This window comes from Eriocheir sinensis, chromosome 55 (genome assembly GCF_024679095.1).
Source record: "Eriocheir sinensis breed Jianghai 21 chromosome 55, ASM2467909v1, whole genome shotgun sequence".
Classification (NCBI taxonomy): domain Eukaryota; kingdom Metazoa; phylum Arthropoda; class Malacostraca; order Decapoda; family Varunidae; genus Eriocheir; species Eriocheir sinensis.
Genome location: NC_066563.1, coordinates 4,452,239 through 4,469,742, shown reverse-complemented (window position 1 = coordinate 4,469,742; position 17,504 = coordinate 4,452,239). Strand labels below are relative to the sequence as shown.

Here is a 17,504-nt window from a genome sequence, read left to right as displayed (position 1 = left end):
GGAGGAAGAGCAGGAGGAGATGATGGTGGTGGTAGTGAAGAAGGAAAAATGAGGAGGAGAAGGAGGAAGAGTATAATCAGAATAAGAAAGAAGAAGGGAAGGAGGAGGAAGAGGAAGAGAGGGAGGAGAAGGAGAAAGAGAAGAAGAGAACGAGGAAAAGGAGAAGAAGAAGAAGGAGGGAAAGCAGAAGAAAGAAGAAGGGGAAGGAGGAAGAGGGAGAAGAGGAAAAGGAACAGGAAAAAGAGGAGGAGGAGGAGGAGAAGAAGGAGAAACAGAGCAGAAGAAAAAGCAAAAGGAGGAAGAATATGAAAAAGAAAAGCAGATGAAGAAGAAAGAGAAGATGAAATAGGAGAAGGAAGTGGAAGAGGAGGAGGAGGAGGAGATGGAGGCAGGCTTCCCCCCCTCCCCCCCAACTCCCCCTCACCACCCAAAAAAGAACAAAAGAAAAAAATAGCCGAGAGGAAACGCGGGAATCTGCAGGAATAATATCACGCCTTGCTGATTTGAGGTTAAGTTTGGACTGGACACGTTTTTTCAGACCTTATTTTCCTTCGTTTTTTTTATTATTTTTATTTTATTTTATTTAATGCAGCAGAGAGAGAGAGAGAGAGAGAGAGAGAGAGACAGACAGACAGACAGACAGACAGACAGACAGACAGACAGACAGACAGACAGACAGACAGACAGACAGACAGACAGACAGACAGAGAGAGAGAGAGAACTAGAGGGAGCTTCTGGAAGTGGAGAGATTTATTTTTTTCCTCCACCTTCCTCCTCCTTTTCTTCCTCCTCTTCCTCCTTTTCCTTCCTCCTCCTCCTCCTCCTCCTCCCCATTTTCCTCCTCCACCTTTTCCTTCTCTTCATCCTCTTCCTCCTTCCCTCCCTCCATTTCCTTTCTTTTCTCTCCATTTCTACCTCCTCCCTTTCTCCTCTCTTCCTTTTCTCCCTCCCTCCTTTCTCTCCATTTTTGCCCTTTTCGTCTCTCCCTCCTTTCTTTCTCTCCCTTCCATTTCTCCATCTCTACCCCTTGCCCTCCACTGATCCCTCCTCCTGTCTTCCATCTCTCCTCCTCCTCCTCCTCCTCCTCCTCCTCCTCCCCTTGTCTCCTGCGGCTAGAAGTCAACACTCGAGAAATTCTGACATTGACAGAAATATAGACAGACAGACAGGCGCAGCGGGACCGACTCTCTTCTCCTCCTTCTCCTCCTCCTCCTCCTCCACCTCCTCCTCTTCCTCCTTCTCGTCATGAAGACACGCGTTCCGAAAACCTCTGATGGAGTTGGATTCCTTGTTTTTTTTTGTTTGTTTTTTTAAGCCGATTTTTGTTGCCGATATTTATGAGGTTATTCCTGTTATGTCTTCGTTCGTTCGTTGTTGTTGTTCATGTTTTTGGTCGTAGTTTTGATTAAGAACTCTCTCTCTCTCTCTCTCTCTCTCTCTCTCTCTCTCTCTCTCTCTCTCTCTCTCTCTCTCTCTCTCTCTCTCTCTCTCTCTCTCTCTCTCTCTCTCTCTCTTCGCACACCGTTATTTTCACCGGTTAACTGTTCGTCGTCGTCCATTGAAAAAGAACGTTTCGGAATATTTCTCCCGTTGTTCTATTGTATTAAGAAGAAGAAAAAGAAAAAGACGAGTGTGAAAAATAATACAAAAAAATACACTCACTCGCCGTCTGAATGAATAAAATAATAGGAGTCGCAATATATATTTAACGAAAGCTTGTCGTGGTAGTAATAGTAGTAGTGGTAGTAATAGTAGTAGTAGTAGTAGTAGTAGTAGTGGTAGTATTGTTATTGCTGCTATTGTTTGTAGTTGTAGTAGTGAGATTAGCAATAGTGGTGGTGGTAGTAGTAGTAATAGTAGTAGTAGTAATAGTAGTAGTAGTAGTAGTAGTAGTAGTAGTAGTAGCAGTAGTTGTAGTAAGATTAGCAATAGTGGTGGTGGGGGTAGTAGTAGCAGTAGTAGTAGTAGTAGTAGTAGTAGTAGTAGTAGTAGTGGTAGTAATTATTGTAGTAGTAGTTATAACAGTCACCACTATATAACAACCTTTAAAACCAAACAAAAATCTAAACTGGTCTATCATATTTTGTTTATTTTTGGCAAAGTCTCAAGAGTCACTCAACGCCACTCAATTTGTCTCCTAAGCTTGTGCCCAAAATCTGAAGGAATAATAAACCAACCAACAACACACGTTTGATTCATGACTCGTTTATAATCATTAGCATATATATCGACTCCTTAATCAGCTCACACTAAATGAACCTTGAACTTTATTAATATGTTGTTCTGGGTTGAATTTATCGGATCCATAAACGTATATTGAGAGAGAGAGAGAGAGAGAGAGAGAGAGTGCAGATACAAAGCGATTCGCAATTATTTTTTGAAGGAAACTTTGGCCAAAATTCGTGAACCGTGAGTGACTGAGTGTTTGTGTGTGTGTGTGTGTGTGTGTGTGTGTGTGTGTGATTTGCGCCTATCTCCTTACCTACCTACCTACTTCCCTCCTTCTCTCCTTCCCTCCCTCCCTCCCTCCCTCCCTTCTCTCCTCCCTTCCTTCCTCCCTTCCTCCATTCCTACCTTCCTTCCCTCCCTCCCTAACTGACTGACTAACTTGGCCCGGGTATACGAGAGAGAGAGAGAGAGAGAGAGAGAGGAGTGGAGGAGTGGAGAGGCGACAGAGCAGATCCAAGTCAACTCCACCTGCACTGTTTTTTCCCCCTCCGCCCGAGCTTGGACGTGATGTGGTCTGTTGCGGGAGTATTTCACCGCGGAAGGGGGAAGGGGAGGGGAGGGGAGAGAGAGGAAGGAAGGAAGAGGAAGGGGGATGGGAAAGGGGTGAGGAATGTTAGAGGAAGGAAGGAAGGGGAAAGAGGAGAGGAAAAGGAAGGAGAGGGAAGGAAGTGTGTGTAGATGGGGAAGCGGGAGAGGGAAGGGAGGAGAAAAGGGGATGGAGGGAGGGGAAGGAAAAGGAAGGAGGGAAGGGTAAGGAATGGGAAGGGGAGAGGAAAAGGAAGGAAAGGGAAGGAAATCTGTGTCCGTCTGTCTGTCCTGCTACTGGAGAGAGAGAGAGAGAGAGAGAGAGACCTACAAAGATATGTTTCTATGCGTTAACTCTCTTCTTTTTGCTATAGAAGAAGACATTAAGATTTTCCATATATACAATCTCTCTCTCTCTCTCTCTCTCTCTCTCTCTCTCTCTCTCTCTCTCGCTCTGTGTATTTATTTATCTATTTCTGAGATATTGTGAAATCTGAATGTGTGTGTGTGTGTGTGTGTGTGTGTGTGTGTGTGTGTGTGTGTGTGTGTGAGAGAGAGAGAGAGAGAGAGAGAGACTGTATGTGTCCCTCCGGCCTCCTCCTCCTCCTCCTCCTCCTCCTCCTCCCGGCCGTATTGTTGTCCTGCTCCCTAAAGATACCCATGAAATTAAATGTTTTTAGTGCAGCGGCGGCGTCAAGGAGTTTCTTAATGAGTCTTGTGGAACGCTGGCCAACAGGAGCTTTTGTGTGAACCTACAGCAGTGGTGAAGTGCCCCCCCCCTCTCTCTCTCTCTCTCTCTCTCTCTCTCTCTCTCTCTCTCTCTCTCTCTCTCTCTCTCTCTCTCTCTCTCTCTCTCTCTCTCTCTCTCTCTCTCTCTCTCTCTCTCTCTCTCTCTCTCACCTCTTCCCCTCTTCCTCTCCACCATCCCTCTTCTTCCCTCTTCCTATCCACCACCTCCTTCCTCCCTCTCCTCTTCTCCACTACCCCCTCCCTCCTTCTCTTCCCGTCCTCTCCATCAAATCTCTCTCTCTCCTTCCTTTTCTCTATCTCAACATCTTTTCCTCACCTCTCCTATCTCACTCACTCCCTCCTTGTTCCTTTTCTTATTTTTTTTTCTCTGTCTCTCTTCATTATTTTATTCCCCTCACCTATCTTTCCTTGCTTTTCTTTATCTGTCTTTTCCTCCAGTATCTTATCTATCTCCGTCTTTCTCCGCATAACGTAACAGACTCTTCCACGTGCCTAGATAGACTTCTTATCCATTACGAAACAAATTATTAAGCTGATCATTATATCTGTTTGTCACACACGCCACCACCACCACCACCACCACCACTATCACAATCACCACTCCACCCTATCACTATTCCCCACTCCCATTATCACCATCCCCACCGCCATCACCATCACCACCCTCACCATCATCAGTGCCATCAACATCCTCGGTGTAACAAAAGAACAGACTCTCCATTTTTATATATTTCTCCATCGTGTTTTTTTCCTCCCCCGCTATAAGTCAGTAAATTACACAGCTTGGCAGACATAAATCATGCGCAAGCGATTCACACTGGCTGATGGTTCACGCGAGAAGTTTGCGGTTGAGTGAGTCCTCGCTGATGTAGGGTTTTCTCTTCTCCGTGAAGCCGAGTTTATCAATTTTCCCGCCGCCTCAGATGATCGTAATTTAAGTCAATGGCTGAGGGAATGTGAAGTGAGAGGCTGCGGGGAGGGGGCTGGGATGGGTATGGGACAGGGGTTGTGTGTGTGTGTGTGTGTGTGTGTGTGTGTGCCTCGGGGGCCGTGCGGCAACTGGCAACTCCTCGAAAAATGAGGAACTGACATGACTTTTTTTTTTTTGTGTGTGTGTGTGTGTGTGTGTGTGTTGGAGTTCGTCTTCTTTAGTTTCGTATCAGTCAGCGTCTGGGATTTCCCTTCCCTTCCCGGCCGTAAGGCAGCGAGAAGGCAGCGCAGCATCTGTCGCCCCGGTAGATACTGGAGATAGCGGAGATAAGGCGGGAGGTGTGCTGCGTCCCCCCGCGGCTCAGTGTGCTGGCGACGCTGCTCGAGCCCGCCACGACCCTCGGGGAAACAAAAACGAAAAAAGCTTCTTGAGAACAGACGTGTTGCGCTGTCATTGGCGAGCGTCGCAGGCACGTCCCGCCTCGCTGAGGTGGACGGGAGTGGGCGCTGCGGCCTCAGGAAGCACTGCAGCCGAGAAAGTGGAAGAGGTTGAGGCGATCCGTCAGTGTGTCCACCAGCCGCCACGATGGGGCCATGTGCGCCCGGCCGCCAGGTGTGTTCGGTGTGTTTCCAACGTCCTCCCCTCGTGCTTGCGTGTCGTCTGGACGTAGTGAGAGTCTCCTGCGTGTTGGCCGTCGCTCGGTAGGAGAGGCGTTGCGGGTTGTTCATCTTATGTGACGTGGTCTAGTCCAGTGCGGGGCGCCGATGAGCACGTCTGAATGGGAGGCGGGTCGGCCAGGCCCTCACTCCGCCCTCCTGCCACCCACCCTGCCCCAGCGCCGACCCTGTAATCAATGCTTGTCTTACAGAAATACACCGAGACTGACCTGCCATAAAGTTAACTCCTAAGTCACGCCTTGCTTGTTAAATAATTAGACGAGGCGGAACGAGCAGTCTTGGCTCTCCGTCGTGGTCGTGCAGCGGAAAACTATCGGTGAGCGAGTGGCACCGCGCAGCCGGCGATCAGTGGTGGGTGTGATCCAGCCAAAGTGAAGTGGAGTAGTGTGCACGTCGGCGTGGTGGATCGAAGTGGACCAAGTGGAGGAGAGGCGGCCCCTCACGTGAACTGTTTTGGCGGGGCCAGCGGAACGGTGGAGCGCGGGGCAGAGGAACGGCAACAGGTGGTGGGCGCAGACGGCGAGGCTTCCACCGGCCCCGGGCTTGGTGCGGAGAAGGATAAGGCGGACGCGGGAGGCGCGGCTGTGGAGGGAGGGGCCGCCGGGGGCCTCGGAACAAGCGAGTGGTGCCGAGACGCCGGGGAGTTGGATGTGGTGGCGGCACACTTCCGGGGCATGCTCAACCTCACCGACGAGGTGACCGACGACTGGGCCTTCCTCAAAGACTTCCTGGGCCTCAAGCCGCCCCACATCCGGGACTCGGAGACGGGGGAGCTGACCACGCTCCGCCCGCACGCCCAGAGCACCCTCGCCGCGCCCACGGTCCAGGTGGTGCCGCAGCTCACGCCGCCCTCCCCCTCCCCCAGTGTGCGGCCTCCCCAGGGCCTGCTACCCTCGCCGCTGCCCGTCGCCTCCCCCGTGCCGCCCGCCAGCACGCCCCTGCCTTCCATCTCCACACTAGTGCGCTACACACCCGCCTCGTCCCCGTGTGTCAGCAGCGTCGGCTCGGAGAGTCTGTCCGGCCCGGCGCCGCACCTCGCGCCGCCGCTCACGCCGGAGGACGGCCGCCGCAGTCTCGACACGCTCCCCGACCCGCACCAGTTTTCTGACAGCGACTCGTGCTGCGTCGTCCCGTCGGAGGGCAGCGCCTTCCGCTCCGTCGCTCCCTCCCCCGGCGACCTCCAGGACGTCAAGCCCTCGCCCTCCCTGCTGCGGGACCTGCTGGTGCTCGGCAAGCCGCCCAGGTCACAACATGACCAGGTAAACACCCTCGCCTCAGCTAAACATGTCTTAGGTCTTACAGTCCAACCCGTGGTGCCGCCTGACGACCCCGCTCCGCCCCTCCCACCTGCTGCACCGCATGACCCGCGGCACGAAGCTCATTATAAGGTTACTTAAGGTGGAGGAGGCGTGGCCGTGCCCTCCTCCCTCTCGGCCGTTCCCCTAGCGGCTCCTGCTCAAACTCGGGAGGCGCCGGGCCTCAGTAAGTCAAGTTTGCTGCCCATAACGAGGAGATACAGAGGAAGCCTTTGTCCCCCCCCCCCCCTTGCTCTCTCTCTCTCTCTCTCTCTCTCTCTCTCTCTCTCTCTCTCTCTCTCTCTCTCTCTCTCTCTCTCTCTCTCTCTCTCTCTCTCTCTCTCTCTCTCTCTCTCTCTCCCCATCACTCTGAGGTGCTTCCTTAATTGTCAAAGGTGACTCCCGTCCACTCCTCGGCCCTTCCCCTCCTTAGATCACTAAATTATATGCAAAGCGCCCACACACACACACACACACACACACACACACACACACACACACGAACATACATGTGGATCAGAGGAGCGTGACCACGACTCTCTCTCTCCCGCCGCACACCTGGTTATAAATAGCTGCTTTTTGCTCACCTTTCCCCCCACGTGCCGCCGCCTGCACTAAGGGGAGAGTGAGTTAGGGGCGTGAGAAGCACCACCTTGTCTTGTACCTTTATTTTCTCCCCCGCCTTCACCTTCTTCCTCACCATCTCTCTACCTCCCCTTGCATCCCCATTTCTCTCCTTTTTCTTTTTTGTTTACCCTCTTCTCCCCTCCTTCACCGTCTTCCTCCCTCATCTCTGCCTCCCCTTGCATCCCCATTTCTCTCCTTTTTCTTTTTTGTTTACCCTCTTCTCCCCTCCTTCACCGTCTTCCTCCCTCCTCTCTCTCTCCCCTTTCCTTACCATTTATCTCCTTTTTCTTTTTCGTTTACCCTCTTCTCCCCTCCTTCACCGTCTTCCTCCCTCATCTCTCTCTCCCCATTCCTTACCATTTATCTCCCCTCCCTCCTTTCCTCTCCTTCATCGTCCTCCTCCTCCTCTCTTCCCTCCAGCACTGTTTTCCTCCCCATCTCTCTCCCGGCCCTTCAATTTGGCCACCTTTTTCCCTCCTTCACCGTCTTCCTCCACATCTTTCTCTCCCTCTCTTTTGCGCCTCCCTCTTCACCCCTCCCCTTCCCTCCCCATCTCCTCCTACACCGCTTTCTCTCCTTCATCTTCCTCTTGACCAGCCTCTCCCCTCATCATCCACGTCGTCTTTCAGTCCTCTTTTTCCTCTTCCTCTTCTTCTTCTTCAGTGTTTTAGAGAGCTGGTTAGGTCACTCCGTTTGTTTGTGTTTTATTGCCAAATTTGAAGTATAGAAAACACGAAAGAATGAATGAAAGTCGCGTAAATTGAGATAGGCGTGAATTGTTCCATTTTTTTTCAGTGAAGCAGACCCAGAACGTTTAGTCCCCGAGATTATGTTTGTGAAGAAGGATTTGTCGGTGTCTGCTTGAGTCCACGAACGAGGTGATATAAATGATACAGAGGATTTAGATTCGAGAAGTGGAATTGTATATTTTCCGCCTTGGAGACATTGCGTTGGTGCTTCTTGGATTTCCTTATCGTTTTCCTTCTATTTTTCTATTGTTTTATTTTTATTGTTTTTTCTTTATTTTGTTCTATTTTATTTTTCTTTATCTTATTTTTATTTTCTTTACTTTTTTTTTCTTTTGTTCTCATTCTTTTCTTGACTTTTTTCTTTCTCTTTTTTTATTCGCATTCTTTTCTTCGCTTTTTATATTATTTTATTATTTTATTTTCTCTTTTATTTTCGTTTCTTTTCATTTATTTATTTTCTTGTCTTTTTTGTTTTTTTCTTTCCTTTCCTAGGCTTTTTTCTTCTTTTCCTCTTTTTCATCCTTTTCTTTTTCTGTTCTCTTCATTTCTTTTCTTCTTTCTTCTTCTCTTTCTTCTTTTCTTAGGGAAAGCAACGGTTTCGTCACCCGGCCCAACCTTCAAGCCCCCTCTTTTTTTTTTCTTTTTTTTTTCTTCTTTCGCTCCAGACTTTGGCGGTTCAAAAACATCCGTGAAATTACTGGACCAAAGAATTTTACAAGTCAAAATATTATTACAAACTGGAAACGAGCAAACTTTTTATTCCGTGTGTAATTGTCAAAACTTATTACTACAAGCTTACGTGTGTGTGTGTGTGTGTGTGTGTGTGTGTGTGTGTGTGTGTGTTATCAGCAAGAGTGAGAGAGTGGCACTGTACTCTATCCACCAGTTAATGTTGCCTCAGATAACACTTCCCTCCCTCCCTTCCCTCCATTCCCTCCATCCTCTTCCCTCCCTCCTCTTCCCTCCCTTCCCTCTCGTCCTTCACCTATCCTCTTCTCACCTTCTGAACGCTAATTAACCACCTTGCCCATGAGTACAGGTGAGGTGAGGCACAGGTGAGCATACAGGTAAATTAGAACACCTTGAATCACCTGAACCTGTTGACCTCGCTATCTGAAGGCTGTGGAGCCCTTCAGGTTTGGTTAGGCTTTATCTCTACCAGTGTTTGTGTGTAATAGGCCTAATGTTATCGCTGGGTGTGTAATCCGTCGCCTTTTTTTTCTGGTTTTCGTTCACTGTATATTTCTTTATTTTATTTTTCTATTTTCGCTCGTTATTTTTTTTCTCTCTTTATCCGTGGCTATTTCCGTTCCTTATTTTCGTCTTTGTTGCTTTTTCTATCTTTCTTTCAATACATTTTTCTTTATTTTTTTTCTTCTATTTTTCGTTCATTATATTTTTCTGTTTATTTTTTCTATTCTATTCAATTTTTCGCTCATTATTTTTCTTTTTTATTCGTGGTTGCTTCCGCTTTTTATTTTCGTCTTTGTTGTTTTTTTATATCTTTCTTTCAATGCATTTTTTCTTTGTTTGTTTTCTATTTTTCCTTCTTTATATATTTTATTTTTATTTTTCTGTTCGTATATTTTTTTTGTTTATTTATTTTTCTTTCGTATTTTTTCGTATCTTCAGCATATCTTTATTTTTTTTTTTTTATCCGTTCATCATCCATTATTTTCATCGTTCGTGTCAGGCTTTGATATATAATGACCACGTTAGTCACTTCATCGGGCTTTTCCTTTCCCGGCCTCTTGCAGACTCCTTACGTTCTTATGTTCTTATTTTCTTCATTCCTGTCATGCGTTGAGGCTTCTTATCATTCTATTATTTTCTTTTTTCTTTTTTTCCTTGGTGTCAGGCGTTGTATATAATGGCTGCGTTGAGGCTCTTCATCCTCTTATTCTGCGTGCGTTCGAGATAAGTCTGTCAGAACTATCAGTCCCACATAATCACTCCTTCTGGTGCTTGACGTCCACACACACACACACACACACACACACACACACACACACTCACGGCTAACGCAAAACACACACACACGTTTCCATCCCCCTCCGGAACATCATTTTGGCATAATAGCCGTTTTTACATGAGCGTCGCCTCGGGCCTTTCCATCGCTTCTTGCATTTTCGTGTCACTACAAATTTGCCATCTGGTCCAGGTTACGCAAAACCCGGCAATTCGTCCCCCGATAAAAACGCTCACGGAGTCTTTGCGGTCTTGGTCTTGTGCTCCGTGGGTTTCCGAGGCGCTGGCGGACTCACCCACGCACCCACACCCTTCTCTTCCTTCCTTTCTCCTCCTTTTGTTTCTCCTCAGTGACCCCGCGCGGCTTCCACTTTCCCCTCCTTTCCGCCCGATAGCTTCACCCTCCATCGCCTTCTTCACTATACTATTAAACGCTGCATTACGTCGGCTTTCCTTTCTCTTCGTGTGTCTGTCTGTGTTCGCCTCTCATTATCAGCGCTACGGATCAAATTACTCCGCTTTCCCCTCTTGAGAATAAGGGACTCTCTCTCTCTCTCTCTCTCTCTCTCTCTCTCTCTCTCTCTCTCTCTCTCTCTCTCTCTCTCTCTCTCTCTCTCTCTCTCTCTCTCTCTCTCTCTCTCTCTCTCTCTCTCTCTCTCTCTCTCTCTCTCTCTCTCTCTCTCTCTCTCTCTCTCCCGTTAGTTTCTTTTCCTGTACCCGTCAGTTTCTTCCCTATATCCGTCAGTTTCTTCCCTATATCCGTCAGTTTCTTCCCTATATCCGTCAGTTTCTTCCCTATATCCGTCAGTTTCTTCCCTATATCCGTCAGTTACTTCCCTATATCCGTCAGTTTCTTCCCTATATCCGTCAGTTTCTTCCCTATATCCGTCAGTTTCTTCCCTATATCCGTCAGTTTCTTCCCTATATCCGTCAGTTTCTTCCCTATATCCGTCAGTTTCTTCCCTATATCCGTCAGTTTCTTCCCTATATCCGTCAGTTTCTTCCCTATATCCGTCAGTTTCTTCCCTATATCCGTCAGTTTCTTCCCTATATCCGTCAGTTTCTTCCCTATATCCGTCAGTTTCTTCCCTTCAATAGTTCAGTTTCGTCACTCTTCCTTCCACCGCCCGTCAAATTCCGTCAGTTTCTTCCCCTTACTCGCAGTCGCATGTCGGGGCCCCACCTGATAACCTTCCCACCGTGATAAGGGAAACCAGCCCTATTGTTCCTCCTCGAAGCCTGCCGCGAGTTATCTAGAAGGAAGTACGGGGCGGGAATTAACGCTCCCAGTGAATGGTTCTGCTGGCACCCGTAAAAACGTACCGACTATTTTTTTGTTCAAGTGAAAGGAAGTAGAGCTCACCCGGAGTTTCCTGAGGTTTTTGTGGGTGTTTCCGTATGTGTTTTCTGGCTGCTTGACGGTTGTGAAAAGGAACTGTTGCCCCCAAAGGCTGTTGAAGGCATACGTTCTAGCTGTGCGTGGCTGATACATTAAACCGTCAACTCCTTTTTTTTTTTTTTTTTTTTTTTTTTTTAGACAGTTAACAAACACTAATAAATAAATAAAGTTAAAAGTATCGTTTTGTTGGTTACTTGTCAAACTCTAATGCCTACTCGCCATGCACTTCTCATTTCGTTGTTCCATTAAACCTTCTTTTATTTGCTTTATTTTATTTTATTTTCTGTTTTTCTCTTATTTTCTTATTTTCTTATCTATTCTTTTCTTTTCTTCTTTCCTTTTCTTCTTTTCGGTCACTTGTCAGACTCTCCCGCCATGCGCTTGTCTTCCAGAGCTCGTTTCGTTGTTATGTAAGACCGTCGACTTCCTTTGAGACTATTGTGAGCTAATGGTTCGACAGAGTGTTGTCTTGTTCCAATTTCGAGGCCGTGTGTTTCCTCCATCAGTCCGTCCATTTGTATTAATTAATGGACAAGTTGTGTGGGGGATGAACGCATGATAAGTTTAACTCGTGTGTGTGTGTGTGTGTGTGAGTGGGTGTTTTATTCTATCTGATTACAAAGATAGTGTTTCACGTACTTCAAAAACATCCGTAAAAACTAGGTGAATATTTCTCTACCGAACTGAAGTCACTCCCAATCCACACACACACACACACACACACACACACACACACACACACACACACACACACACACACACACACACACACACACACACCTGTCCTCAAGTTCCCGAAGGTCTATTTCTATCATTCCCGTTTTTCAATCACTCCGTTTTTTTCTTCCTCATTCCGTCCACTCAAATCTGTCCTGACCGTCCCCAAGGCGCCTCACGTTGACCCAAGGTGACTCCAGTGCTTGCGTTGTTTGCCTCGTTGCCGATACCCACGAGAGTAGTCCAACACACGGGCGTATCGCGGGGCCCTTATCGCGGCGTCTGATAACTCGTATCGGCTTATATAAACGTACCTGCTTTTTGTCTCTTGGTCGTGTTTAAGTTAGATATCGCTGCTTGGACACGCGGCGTTCCGGCTTGGTGGGCCTTGAGCGGCGCTGGGTGGCTCGTGTTGTTGTTGTTGTTGTCCTTGAAATATTAGACTTTTAATCGTTGTGTGTTAAGCAGAAAGCAAATGGGTTGTCTAGAGGACACACACACACACACACACACACACACACACACACACACACACACACACACACACACACACACACACACACACACACATCTCCCCTCCCTTCCTTCCCTTCCCCTCCTCCTTTCCCTTCTCCCTCATTCTTCCCTCACACACACACACACACACACACACACACACACACACACACACACACACACACACACACACAACACCCACACACATCTCCTTCCTTCCTTCCCTCCTCCTTTCCCTTCTCCCTCATTCTTCCCTCACACACACACACACACACACACACACACACACACACACACACACACACACACACATCACCCACTCAGCCGTGTAACCATAAACTGAAGGACTGCCTAACTTTCCCTCGTCTGCAGTCAGTGGGCGGGAGTCATTTTCCGGGGAGAACATTTTCCTCTCCCTGATTGTTTATTTCAACGACCCTGAAGATTTTCCTCCCGGGCGGCGCTGGTGAATGGGGACGGTGAGGTTGTGTGGAGGGGTGTCAGTGGTGGTGTGGGAGGGGGCAGTGGTGGTGTGGCAGAGGGTCGAGGGAAGGAGGAGGTGGAAATAAAGGCTATGAGAAGGCCAAGGAGGGTTGAGGGCGGAAGGTTGGAAGGTAGGCGGGAGTGGAGGGAGCTGGAAAGGGGGACCAAAGGACACATAGCAAGCTTGGAAGGTCACGAAGGCTTGGACAAATGGATGTGGAGACTCAGAAGGTCGAAATAAGATTGGTTAAGGCAGGAGGCTTGAGAGTAGCTAGGAGACAGATAGACCGATAGAGAGACGGAGAAACAAAGAAACTGGAAGAAGAAAGAAAGGAAGGAAAGGAGGAGGAGAAAGGGTCGAATATGAACTCCAAGACAGACAGACAGACAGACAAACAAGAAAACAGACTAAAAGGAAGAACTGAAAGAAGGAGAGAGAGATATACACGAGGAGAGAGAGTGGTAGAAAATTGGATACGGGATAGAAATTAGAACTGGATAGAGGGATAGAAAGGAGGACTGGATGGAGAGGATATAGATGAGAACTTGATAGAGAGAAGAGAACTGGCCAGAAGGAAGGATTAAGTGAAGAAGGGAGGGATAAACACACAAGAATTGGAGAGGAGGAAGAGGAGGAGGAGGAGTATTGTTAGGTTAGGTTAGGTTAGGTTAGGTTAGGAAGTGGTGTCGTGTAGGGAGCCTTGATAGAGAGGAGAGAACTGACCAGAAGGAAGGATTAAGTGAAGAAGAGAGGGAGAAACACACAAGAATTGGAGAGAAGAAGGAGAAGAAGAAGAGGAGGAGTAGTATCGTGTAGGGAGCCTTGATAGCCAACCGAGAATTAATGCCAAGGCTGAGGCGTGACAAAAGGTTAAGAGGTGAGCCTTAAGAGCCTGAGAGGGACCAATGTGCGGCGGCCCCTTTGACGCCCCGGAGAACCCCCGAAGCAGCATTAGGGGAGTGGACGAACAACAAGGGTGGAGCGGCCGGCCTCAATTAGCGGGAGTGGAGCAGGGATGCGGTGGACACAGGGAGGTGGAGCAGGAGACGTCACTTTGGACACGTGGATATGGGCGACTGAGGGAGATATGTGAGGGATGGAGAGAAGTTAGGACAGAAATTGTTAGTAGAAGACATTGTTGGGCAAGGAGGGAGGAGAGCAGTCAATATAAGATGGATTATACTGAAGAATTGAAGGTAGATTGGAGTGAATTGAAAAGAGAAAGGAAAGGAAATAGTGTTAGTAGAGGACAGAGGAAGCAAGAGATATTATTTTGTGGTAGAAAAGGAAAAGCCGTCAATATCGCATCCATTTAAAAGGAATTGAAGGTGTTTTTAAGTGACTTCTGAGAGAAAAAAGTGAAAAAAATAGTTAATACAGGACATGAACGGGCAAGGAAGATTAGTTAGTGGCAGAAGGAAAGAATTAAGTGTCCGATGATATGTTATGGAATGATTTGAAGGTAGATTTAAGTGAATTGACAAGGGAAACAAATGAATGTAGACTGAATTGAAAAGAGAAGAAAAAGAAATAGTGTTGTAGAGGATATGGACAAGCAAGGGAGATTATTATAGTCAGTGATGGAAGGAAAACACTCGATATCGGACTGCATTACTGGAAGATTTGAAGCTTAATTTGAGTGACTTGTGAGAGAGAAGAAGGAAAGAAATAGTGTTAGTAAGGTAAGTATGTGTGTTCCTCTGCCCATCCATTACTGAAAGAATCTGACGTTGTGTTTGAGTGGATGAAAAGGAAAAGAAGAGAAGAAAATGGACGTTGGTGTATGAATTAAGAGGAAAATTGGAAGAAAAAATAATAATAAATAGACTTCAGGGGACGACGCTAAAAATAGAAATGATGTAAATTATAAATATTGGGGGAAAAAAAGAAAATAGTAAAAGATGAAGCAGAGAGAGAGAGAGAGTGAAACGGCAAAATGAAACGGCAAGGTCCCTGCAAACTCTCTCTCTCTCTCTCTCTCTCTCTCTCTCTCTCTCTCTCTCTCTCTCTCTCTCTCTCTCTCTTCCTTTGGCCTTGTCCCACATTCATCAACACTTCTTTCTTTATCTTTGCATAAATCTCCCGTTTCCAATCTCTCTCTCTCTCTCTCTCTCTTTCTCTCTCTCTCTCTCTCTCTCTCTCTCTCTCTCTCTCTCTCTCTCTCTCTCTCTCTCTCTCTCTCTCTCTCTCTCTCTCTCTCTCTCTCTCTCTCTCTCTCTCTCTCTCTCTCTCTCTCTCTCTCTCTCTCTCTCTCTCTCTCGTTCTTATTGCAGATGTTGGCTTTAATTGTGTGTGTGTGTGTGTGTGTGTGTGTGTGTGTGTGTTAGCTCGCATGCATGAGGGTGGGTGTGCGTGTATTCTTTTCAGCCTTTATAATCACACACACACACACACACACACACACACACACACACACACACACAAGGCCACCCCAAACACACTCCCAAAATGCTGTTGACTCTGCAGCCAATGCCAACACTCGGGACGCCCACCGCCAGCCGGAGTCGAGGGGCGCCTTTGTTTTGTTTATTTTCCGACGCGGGGGAAGATGAAGGAGGCGGCCGATGCAAGGAGGGAAGGGAGGGAGATGTAGGAGGCGGCCGATGCAAGGAGGGAAGGATAAGGAAAGGAGGGAGATGAAGGGGTCGCGAACGATGCAAGGAGGGAGAGGGAAGGGAAGATGGAGGAGTAAGGGAAGGGAGAGGAAAAAGGGGTAAAGAAAAGAAGAGGGAGGCATGGGAAGGGAGGAGGAACTTGGGAGGGGAGAAGAGAGGGCCGAGGCTCATATGTTACTTTTTCTTCCATCCCTTTCCCTCTCCTTCTATCCTTTCCCTTCCCTTTTCTTCCGTTCCCGTCTGTTCACTTCACTTCTCCTTCCTGTTCCCTTCGTTCTAGTCTCATACCCCTTCGCTGAACCCTTCGCTATACACTCATTCCCAAAGATAAATTAGGTTCTTGTTTTTCATGTAGCTACCACCGGGCGAAGTATTTTATTTTTATTTATTTTTATTCCTTCTCTATTTTTTCGCTATGCCTTCATACACAAAGATAAATATGCTGTCTACAACACTATTAACTAACCTAACAGTGTGTAGAGGAGGGCTTAAAAAAAATCAAATAAAAGAAAAGTTATATGAAAAAAATTAATGCTAATGGACAGGTGAGTAACGCCCCTTGCAATAACCACCTATGCACTTCTTGATGTCTTGTTTATTTATTTATTTATCTATTTGTTTATTTATTTGTTTGTTTGTTTGTAGTTTTAGTTGTTTGGACTGCAGGGGGATCATAAGAGGCTGGACTGGAAGGTGACCGGGACTGACAGACTGACAGGCGAAGGGGGAGGGAGAGAGGGAGATGGGGGCGGAGAGAAAGGGGGGAGGGGGCGGAGAGAAAGGGGGGAGGGGGGAGGCAAGATAACTATATGTGATAACACTGATACGACCCTTCCTCAGCCTAGCCTAGCGGAGAGAGAGAGAGAGAGATAACCTTCCATTCTCTCTCTCTCTCTCTCTCTCTCTCTCTCTCTCTCTCTCTCTCTCTCTCTCTCTCTCTCTCTCTCGGCGTATGTATGTGGCAATTATGAGCCCAGTCGTGATAAAAGCGATGTTGCGTCCACTATTTATTGGTCTTCCTGGTGGTGGTGGTGGTGGTGGAGGGGAGTGGTAAGGATAGTGGTGGTAGTTTCTTGGGGGAATTGTGGTGGTGGTGTTAGTGGTATTGATGGTGGTGGTGGTGTTAGTGGTATTGATGGTGGAGGTGGTGGTGGTAGTGGTGGTATTAGTGGTTTCCTGACGGGGGAGTTTCGTGGTGGTGATGGTGATTGTGGTTGCTTAGTGATGGTGGTGGTGGTGGTGTTAGTGGTAATGGTGGTGGTGGTAGGTGTGTTTGCAGTGGTTTCTTGAGGGGGGAGTTTCGTGGTGGTGGTGGTGGTGATTGTGGTTGCTTGGTGGTGGTGGTTGTGGTGGTGATTGTGGTTGCTTGGTGGTGGTGGTGCTTGATTTGTGTACTCACGCGCCTTGACCCTGACCCGTGACTTCAGGAGGTCAAGGTGAGGCGAGGCGTGTCTTCATTCTCTCTCTCTCTCTCTCTCTCTCTCTCTCTCTCTCTCTCTCTCTCTCTCTCTCTCTCTCTCTCTCTCTCTCTCTCTCTCTCTCTCTCTCTCTCTCTCTCTCTCTCTCTCTCGTTTGTCCTCTCGTGTGTGTGTGTGTGTGTGTGTGTGTGTGTTGATAGGCTATAAATTGCCCTCCGCCTCCTTCTCCTCCTCCTCCTCCTCCTCCTCCTCCTCCTCCTCCTCCCACGCCGCCGCCAAGGATGCAAGAACGTCACACATTTTTTAGTCTTACGCAATCAACTCGTGACCTTGAAACCAAAAAATGCAGGTGTTTGATTATGCTTTATGTACCTGTGTGTGTGTGCGTGTGTGTGTGTGTGTGTGTGTGTGTGTGTGTGTGTGTGTGTGTGTGTGTGTGTGTGTGTGTGTGTGTGTTCGTTCTCCCTCTCTCGTCTATCTCTATATCTTTCTCTCCTTCTTTCACTAACTATGTCACACCCTTCCTTCCTTCGTCTACCTCGTGTCCTCGTGAACGGAAGGAGAAAGAGAGGGAGAGAGACAGACAGAGAGAGGGGGGGGAGGGAAAGAGGAAGGGAGGAACGTC

General features: G+C 47.7%; 1 protein-coding gene across 6 annotated transcripts in view; it reads left to right on the top strand.

Annotated features, from left to right (window-relative positions):
* Window positions 1-17,504, top strand: part of LOC126983932 (segmentation protein cap'n'collar-like) — a 119,747-nt gene that overhangs the window by 12,012 nt on the left and 90,231 nt on the right. The window contains exon 2 of one of the 6 annotated variants that reach the window (XM_050837158.1): window positions 5,304-6,371. In XM_050837158.1, the coding sequence (XP_050693115.1) occupies window positions 5,787-6,371 (585 nt within the window). In that variant the 5' untranslated portion in view covers window positions 5,304-5,786. Of the gene's footprint in view, window positions 1-4,761; window positions 6,372-17,504 lie in introns of those variants that run through there. The other 5 variants (XM_050837157.1, XM_050837161.1, XM_050837159.1 and 2 more) reach the window with 5 other exon arrangements.